Source organism: Manis pentadactyla, chromosome 18, assembly GCF_030020395.1.
Source record: "Manis pentadactyla isolate mManPen7 chromosome 18, mManPen7.hap1, whole genome shotgun sequence".
NCBI lineage: Eukaryota > Metazoa > Chordata > Mammalia > Pholidota > Manidae > Manis > Manis pentadactyla.
This window is the reverse complement of record NC_080036.1, coordinates 180,257-189,849: the sequence shown is the minus strand read 5'-3', so window position 1 is coordinate 189,849 and position 9,593 is coordinate 180,257. Positions and strand designations below refer to the sequence as shown.

General features: G+C 43.3%; 1 protein-coding gene across 1 annotated transcript in view; it reads left to right on the top strand.

Moving 5' to 3' along the window:
- The first annotated feature begins 18 nt into the window (after positions 1-18).
- Positions 19-9,593, top strand: part of LOC130681506 (uncharacterized) — a 168,550-nt gene continuing 158,975 nt past the window's right edge. The window contains exons 1-3 of the mRNA XM_057494852.1: positions 19-121; positions 252-390; positions 6,057-6,135. Of these exons, the coding sequence (XP_057350835.1) occupies positions 19-121; positions 252-390; positions 6,057-6,135 (321 nt within the window). The remainder of the gene's footprint in view (positions 122-251; positions 391-6,056; positions 6,136-9,593) is intronic.

The window sequence follows — 9,593 nt, the reverse complement described above, 5'->3', positions numbered from 1 at the left end:
GGTTCTGCTGGGACTCTGATGCCGTCAAGTGTCCCTAAATCTTCCAGCCCCAAAGCCAAGGCACCTGTGAGGGGAGAAGGTGCTGAGAAGGGTGATAGCCCAGACCACTGCCCCAATGCAGGTCTGTCTTCCTGTCCAGGGCAGGAAGATGTGAGGACCCAGTGGGGAAAGACTGGGGTGGGCATTGGTGGGATGGGAGCATCTTCAGTGGCCACAACCAGCCTAACATGAGCTGAATTTTGTTTCTTTAGTTCCCTGCAGCTCAGGCCCTCTGAGGAAAGGTGGTGAAGGTGCCTGGAGGGCCCTGCTGTGGGTGTTTGAGGGCAGTCCTCAGAGGGCACTGCTGGAGGAGTTTCAGGGAGATGCAGAGCACTGGATGCCACGACTGGGGTCAGGCTGACAATCATGGAACTGATCCAGCGATAGGAAAGGAATATTTCTCAAATAAGAGATCTGGGGCTCTCCACCTGTGGATTCTGGAGAAATCTGGGTGTAACGCTGCCTTGATCTCTAAGGAATGCAGATCTTGGGCTGAAGAAACTGGGGCTGCTGAGTGAGGGGATTTGGGGTCTCATGCTGAGGAGAATTGGGATCCCTTAGGCTGAAGGCATTTGAAATCTCTCAGGACAAGGTTTGGAGTCTCAGGCTGAAGGATTTTGGAATGCTCAGGTTGAGAGGATTTTAAATCTTTGAGACTGAGGAAATTTGAGGTCTGTCAGGTTAAGGAAATTTGGAGTCTCTCATTAAGGGGTCTTAGGACCTCTGACGTTGAGGTTAGTTTGGGTTTTTGAAGCTGAATGGGAATTAATAGTTCTCAGGCTTAGGGTATTCAAGGTCTCTGAGACTGAGGAAATTTGTTCTCTCTGTAGTTGCTATAGTTAGGGTTACTTGGGTGAAGAGTTTGGGGTGTGCCTCAGGCTGAGGGGAGCTGGGGTTACTGAGGGTATGGAGAGGGGTCTAAGCCTTAGGGGATTTAGTATTTCTCTGGGTGAAGGGCCTTGAGTTCTCTGGAGATGAGGTGGTTTGGGTGAGGTGCTCCTCATGCTGAGGAGATGTGAGATCCCTCCATGTTAGCAGATTTAGGATCGCTCAAGGTGGTGGGATTTGGTGTCCTGTGAGGCTGAGGGGATCTGGACCCTCTCAGGGTGGGTGAGGGTTCGGGCTCTCTCAGGCTGGAGGGTCTCTTTAAGGTCTAGGGTGGAGGGCTCAGAAAGGTTTTCACATGGCCCCTTAATAAAGGCAAAGGCTCCCAATTTCCTCTTGGTCTCCCCGACATTGCTACTATGCGGCCTACCCTGGACGGGAACTCTCTGTGACGTCAATGAAATTCCCGCTCTCTGGAAGGTGGGATGTCACAAAAGGCGAGGTATGGGTTTGCTGTGCCTTTTCAGGCACAACCCACCAATCAGGGCTGTGATCAGAGCGGTCCTGCCAATGGGAGGCCACGAGGGACTGAATGGGCAGATTGTATGGCAAGCCGTGCCTGTCAGTCACAAGCAGAACCCAGTCCTGGACTCAGGTGGGCAGAGCAGGCTGGCCTTTGCCCCTGCTGCAGGATTGGCTACTTTGGCTAATGCACCTGTCTTTCAGGAAGTGTCCTGCATGCAGGCGCAGTCTGGCAGTTTTCATGACTGGCGTCCAGTGCTGGGGAGGGACCCATGTGGCTGCAGCTGCTCAAAGAAGCAAAAAACTTAGGTCCACAGAAAAACCTGCATAGAGATGTTTATAACATTTTAATCATAATTGCCAAAAATCAGAAGCAACCAAGATATCCTTCAGCCAGGTAATGGCTAAAAAAATGTGGTACTTCCATACTACATGGAATGTTATTCAGTGATAAGAAATAAGCTATTAAGCTGGGAAAATACATAAAAGAAACTGAAATGCGTATTTGCTAAGTGAGAGAAACTAACCTGAAAAGTTTACCTACTGATGGATTCAAACTATATGACTTCTGGAAAAAGCAACTATGGACAGAATAAAAAAGATCAATGGTTGCCAGGAATTGTTGGAAGGAGTAAGAGATTGATAAGTGGAGTTTATCAATGATAAGTGATAAGAAATAAGCTATTAAGCTGGGAAAATACATAAAAGAAACTGAAATGTGTATTTGCTAAGTGAGAGAAACTAACCTGAAAGATTTACCTACTGATGGATTCAAACTATATGACTTCTGGAAAAAGCAACTATAGACAGAATAAAAAAGATCAATGGTTGCCAGGAATTGTTGGAAGGGGTAAGAGATTGATAAGTGGAGCACAGAGGACTTTTAGGGCAGGATTTCTTTCAAACACACATAGCTACACAACATAAATAGTGTACCCCAATGTAATTATGGATTTTAATAATAATTCATCATTATTGGATCATAAATAGTAAAACTATACTACAAATGAAATAAAGCAAAGCAAGAGTAAATGATAAATACTCCAAACATAGATTATTTCTCCTCATGTGTTGCTTAAAATATTCATTATGACTGAAAGCAAAAATTACAGCATTGACTAATGTGGTTTTAATTGCATGTAGATATAATAAATAAGACTAAACCATAAAAGTGGTGGAGGGGACACAAAGAGACCTATGTTGTCCACATTCCATTAAAGTGATTAAATATTGATTCTAAGAAGATTAAAATTGATATATTTGCCACCCCAGAAACTGCTAAATATATCTTGCACAGAAGGATATGGTAAGAAAGAATGTAAACTGAAATGTAACACTAGGAAGTGTTGACATAATTGAAAAGACAGGAAAGGGGAAAGAGAAGAGGGACATTCAGGAATAATAAAATGATCAAACTAAATCCAAACATATCAATTAATACCTGAAATATAAAAGGTCAAAATCACAATTAAAATACCAGTTTTTCAAGACATAAAAATTAGCTTTTATCCAGACCTTACATCACAAATATTGACATAAGTAATTAATAAATAAAAGGAAGACAAAGTGTACCCTGAAAATGATAACCATGTGAAGGCTTCCATTGTTATACTAATAGCAAACAAGTGAGACTTCAGAGCCATGAAAGTTGGGGATAAAAAAGCAACATTACATAATGGCAACAGACTCAACTCATCAAGAAGACATAATCCCAAACATATATGCACTTAACAGCAGAGCTTCAAAATACATTATAAAATGGAATGAACTGAAAGCAGAAACATATATTACAGTTACAGTTGGAGTCTTAAACACTGGTCTCAGCAAAATCATTAAGGATATAACATAAAAATACACAAAGAACTTCAAAACTCAATTATACAAACAAGCAAAAGATTAACAGACAGTCCACAAAGATATTTAGAAGACAAGTAAGTGCTTTAGAACATATGCATTATTAGCCTTTAGGAAATTGCAAATTAAGACCACCACAGATACCACTATACATTTATAAGAATGGATAAGAAACATTGACATCACTGTGTTGGTGAGTACGTGGAGCAATTAGAACTCTCACAGAATAGGGGTGGGAATTCAGAATGTTATAGCCACTCTAGAAATAAGTTTGACATCTTACAAAACCTTCTGCATAAATGTACCTAATGACCCAGGAGTTCTACCCCTAGATGTTTGCTCTAATGAAATGAAATTCCTGAAAACAGGAAGCAATGCAAATGCCCCTCAACAGGTCAACCTAATCAAACTGTGGTACATCCATAAAATGTTATACTACACATCAATAAAAAAATAAACTTCTGGTACCGGCAACAACTTGGATGAGCCTCAAAAGCACCATACTGAGTAAAAAAAAAGCCAGTCTCTAAAGGGTACATATTGTGTGGCTCAATTTATGTGACATCCTCAAAAAGTGAAATAGTAACATAGCTGTGGTTGCTAAGGCTTGGATGTGAAGGGAGGAATGACCACAAAGAAACAGCAAGCAGTTTTTTTTCTGTATGATGGAACTCCTCTGTATCCTGATTGACATAGTAATTACACAAATCTGTATGTTTTTAAATTTGTAAACTTGTACACCAAAAGAAGAGAAATCCATTTTGTTGAGTGTTAGTTCAAAAATTTTAATTTTAATTTTCATTAATGTAAAAAAGTTTACATTTAATTTTTAAAATTATATTATGTACCTAGGAAAATGGAGATATTTAAGAACTCTTACCTCAAATCATAAAGCTACACAAAGAGATATTTTAAATGGCTTAAAAATAGGGAATAGATGTGTTCAGAATGTAAAGATACCAGTTCTAATAGGACCTACTCAAATAAGTCTCAATCCAACTCCAACACTTAAAACTTCAGAGCAAGAATTTTTAAAATTAAGGTATCATTGATATTATGAAGGTTTGACATGAGCAACATTGTGGTTTCAACATTTACCCATATTATCAAGCCCCCCTACAAACCCATTGCAGTCACTGTCCATCAGCGTAGTAAGATGCTATAGAGTCACTACTTGTCTTCTCTGTGCTCTACTGCCTTCCCTGTGACTCCCAAACATTATGTGTGCTGATTGTAATGCTCCTTAATCCCTCTTCTCCCTCAATCCCCCCTCACCCTCCTCACCCCCTTCCTTTTGGTAACCACTAGTCCCTTCTCAGTGTCTATGAGTATATGGGAAGCATGTGTTACCATGAGGGGGAAATCCCACTTGGCCAATAATTTGTGGATTCGGCTGGAAGATCTCCTGTTCCGACATTTTCCATGTGGTTCTTTTGTGAATGCCCATCTTCTGCCCCTCAGGCTTATATGATTAGGTACAGAGCTTGAAGGTAGACAGACTTACCTCACAAAACTTTATGTTCCAGTAGGAACATGGACCCAAAGACTCATAGTTAATTGCACTAAGGGAAATTAATTTCTCTCACCAGAAAGGGTCTAAAACGTGTATATTTGTCTTCCTTGGGTCAGTAATAAATACCTCTCCTTGTCAGATGGGCAGGCAGAGGAAGAGAAGAGTGGGTCCTCCTTGCCGAGGCCTGTCTTTGGTGCCACTGAGGAACCAATGTTGAGATGACATTGGCCTTTCTAATGGCTTCTCTCGAGGCAGGAGGGTGTGTCTCTAATCATAACTGTGTGGAGGCCATGCTTAGTGTTTCTCTGAGGAAGTAAGAGTTGCTCCTGGAAGTCTGGGGACAGAGAATTACTCAGTGGGTTGTGGCTTTCCTTGGCCCATGTGCGCAAAGCCAGAGTTGCTGAGATAAGAGTGGGCAGTGGAACAGCCTATTTTTGTTTCTGAGTCATCAGGCAAGTTTTGTCCCTAGCCTGAGCTGGTGCCTGGATACTATCTGCTGGCCAATAGAGGAGGGGGCAGGATGGAGGGACAAGGAGGCCACTGAGGTGCTGGCTCTGGGGCTCACTGACCACAGGACTCTCTGGAGAAACAGGCTCTCTGGCTCTGAATGTCCTGGTTACATACATTGTTGCTCTGCCCTCAAAGAGTTAAATTTATATTTCTAGGCAACCAAGTCCCCTACTCAGGATGTCATATATATTCTGTTTGTTTATTTGGTTTCAAAAAAAACAAGCTGCGTTTTGAAGACGAGCATGCCCCTACCAATTAATTAACCCCATGTCAGTACCATGTGTTGCACCAACTCACATTTAAATTATATCCTTACCTATCTGTGAGAATTAATTGTTTGTGAAGTGCTCTGAAGTTTTCTGGGGATAAAAGGGTCTGTGCGGAACCTAGACATGTTAGTTTTACTCTCTCATCTGCTTTGAGGTGGGGGAACTGACAATCTCAGATGGAGACCACCTTTCTCTGTGGGAACCTTTCTGGGAGCTCCCAGTTGGCTCCAGTGTGACTTCTACAGTGGTGTTCTGCAGTGTGGCAGGTGGCCCTGGGAGTTGGCCAGACCCATGTGGACATCCACATGGCCCTTTGCATGAGGGCGCATTTGCATGTGTGCACTTCTTTGCATAAACAAGTACGGCAGGGAGAGATGCTGGATAAAAAAAGCAACTGTCATACTGGTGTTTATTCATGTGATTTTTGCTCAAACTGTGGTAGTGGAATAGGAGGAGCCATTATGGACTCCTGAATGTAAATTGCTGAATCTAAGCCACTTCTTTTTCTCTCTCTTTGTCCACAGTGGAGCGTTTTCTGAAGTGGTCTTAGTCGAAGAGAAGGCAACTGGTAAACTCTTTGCAGTGAAGTGCATTCCTAAGAAGGTGCTGAAGGGCAAAGAAATCAGCATAGAGAATTAGATAGTGGTTCTGAGATGGTAAGTACCAGTGGGATGGACCTCTTTCCCTAGCTGACTTTGGATAAGCAGGGCCCTGATCCAAGGGAAGCAGAAGTCTAGAGACACCCAAAAAGTGATTGCTCACTAGTGTGGTGTCCAGCTTGCTGCTCACATCATCACAATCAAGCTGTTCCACCACTCCTCAAAATGTTTAGGGGAGCAGATCCTTATATGGCACCTGCTTTTGTGTGTTCAGAGCATATCTGAGCACTGTGCTGTGAAAAAAGTTAAAAGCTTCTATTAATAAAGGATGTTAGAAATAGCCTTGAAATTTTGGGGATTTGGGGTCAGTCCATAGCAAGACTTGTACGGGTAAGGAAAGCAGAATGGCAACAAGCCTTGTAGGCTGACAAAACAAAATGTCACAGCCCCACATTCTTCCTGAGTAACCTTCCTCTCCCCCTCGTCCCTCCTGGGACCACCAGAGCCTGGTCAGTGAGGCCTCAATGCCATCAGAACAGACCCAGGGCCACCGAGGGGGTCATGGGGTCCTGTCACATCTGGCAGCACGTGTGATATGTGTCCCAGAGCAAATGGGTCTTGATAGCTTTTCAGTGAAAAGGTTTCCACTTACTTGTTTCATTGTTTGGCTGGTTTCTAGGTTCCCTGGGTTGTCTATTAGAGACTAAAAGAGTTTCAGATGGATCTGCACATTGCATGAAATAATTCTGTGGAAGAGAATTTGGGAAAACAAATTACTCTAAGTACATTAGCATCAAGCATAAAAATGCCATGTTAATTAAATATTTATTTAAACTGCTCATTTTCCAATATGAAATCACTTGGAAAAGAGAGTATTTGCTCAGTATTACGTTGCAGTGACTTTGCAGATATCTGACATTTCAGATGGGGTTCTGGGTGGGCCCAGAGCCTTCCAGAGGCTCCACCTGGGGCACAGGGGAGGTGACGTGAGAGCAGTTCCTTGGTTTAAATGTGACTCCCTCGTAGGCCTGGAAGCCACAAAGCTGGGGATGTCCGTGTTTGCTCTGTGTTATTTTCCATCTAGCTACAGAGACAGGGGACATGGATGTAGACTTCATAAGCGAGTCTTGGCTTATGCCATGGTCATTTTGATTTAATTAGTTTCTTCACCCTGTGCTCAACTCAGTAACCACTTCCAGGGAAGAGGCATTTAAAATCAGGGAGGGCCAGGAATTTGGAATAATTCATTTTGATAGTTTCTTACTATGAGCTGCTGGAGTGCCTTGTAGTGTGACCCCTTTTCCAGGAAAAAAGAACAAAGAAATGATTTCTCAGGGGATGAGAAGGTGACATATCTTCTGGGCTGAATTATTTTTTGGGTCTCTGCAAATGATTTACAAGTAGAGTAAGAGGCGGTTCCACATCATAAGCAGTTGAAAGCAAAGTATATAAGTTGCAAAGAAAATAGTTTTGGTACCACAGTTAAAATGCTGTCACTGAAACATTCATTCACGTACCCAATATTTATTAAATTCCTCTGCATCAGGCAGCACTGGTAGGCATTGAGGTTGAAAAGATACAGTAGAATTCTCACCTTCCAGGTGATCCCAGTGGTGTTAGTAAGCAAGTGCAGTAACATGGTAGATGCTTTGAGAGACATCTGACTGGGGGCTCAGGGTAGGGCGGCCCCTTCTTCTTTTGGGGTCGAGGGTGAGGAAAGGTTTCCTGGAGGAGGTAGGGCCAGACAATGAGTATGTTTTGCTGAGGGCAGGAAGGTGGAGGGACAGTCCAGCTAGAAGGAGAAACCCAAACAGGCGTAAGGAGATGGGAGGCAGGCTGGAGTGTTGGGACCTCCACCTGGCTCATTTGACTGGGACAGAGGGTTCAGGGTGGGGCATGGGAGACATGAGATTGGAGAGGTCGGGTTGTGGGGGATTGTATACTCCGCTTCATCCTGCACACAGTGGGGAGCCATTGAAGGGTTTTAATAGAAGGAGCAATGTCATCAGGATTGTCTCATAAAGGTGGCAGAATTTAGGAGAATAGATTAGAGGGGGCAAGACTCAATGTAGGGGAGCAGTTAGGAGGCCACTGGATGGGCCTGGGAAGCAGCGAATTAAAACGGACTGTGGGTTGGGATGGAAGAGAGAAATAGGAGTGTGTTTGCAACATGGAATCTCTAGTACTTCGGGATTTGGAAGGAGTGCAGAGAGGTTTGAGGGGAGATAGATATACTAGGCTTCTGATTGGATAAGTGAGTGGGTAATGATCTCATTCCCTGAGATAAAAATACAAGAACAGGAGGGCAGGTGATGAGTTCTGAAGCAGACTTGCTGTGCTTGTGGATCCTGGGAACAGCCCGACGGAGATGGCCTGCAGACCCTCGAGGCCTGGAGCACAGCTGTGATCTGGGCTTGCTGGATGTCAGAGTTTTCTGAAACAACATACACAAACAAAACTCTTGGTACTTTCCATAGTTAAGTCATTGTAGACAGAGTCCCACAGAGACCAGCTTTGCCCCAGATTTTTGCCCATGTCCTGCTCATCTGGGTGTTTGCACACTCTCCTCCATCCCAGCAGGCCCGAGAGACTGCGTGCCCTCCCAAGTGCTGGGCTTAGTGCAGGGTGAGAGATTTATGTATTTCATTGGATTAAAGTAACGTAGATAGTATATCCTTAAAGAGTCTTTATACTTGCTCTGAAAGTAGTTCTGAAATGAATTTTCTACTTGAGTAGATATTAAACATAGCTCAGAGGGAATAAAAAGTGGCAATCATCATGGTGGGTGGTTGCTAGGTAGCAGAGAGCTGCTGGTCTGACTCTGGCTTTCAGGGGACAGATCTGTGCGATTCAGCGTGAGCCTTACCCCACCCCGGTCCCACGGATGGAGTCTTTTGTTATTACAGAATATCCCATCATCAGTATTATAGACCCCAGGTGGATTATAGAGGTTATAGTTTTTGTGATGTTATTTACTTACAAGGAAGACACTTCCCAAATCTAATTTCAAGGCAACACATAAAATATTTTTGGAGAAGTAGAAAAGCAGATATAGAAAAAGTCTGCATTGATGTAAGAAAGGAAGAGAGAAGGAGACGTGTAAAGATGGAAAATGGGAGAAGCAAAACAACCATATATAAAGTAGCCTTTTCCTAATAGTTGGATAAACTGAGGCTCAGCCTGGTTAGAGGCACTGTCTGCATGAACTGCAGCACCACAACTCAACATGCTTTGCTCATGTTTACTTTGTGGAGTCCAAGCTTGGGAAAGGGGCCTGGGTAGGAGCTTCTGTTAAATTGTGTGTTCTCCATCTGAGGACACTGGGGAGTTGCAGCTGATGGCTTCTGCTTTTTTCCTCTCTAAATCAGTGGTTCTCAGCCCTGGTTGCACATTAAAATCACCTGGAATGCTTTCTGGACCATCCTGATGCCAGATGAATTAGATCCTAGACCAACTGAGGGA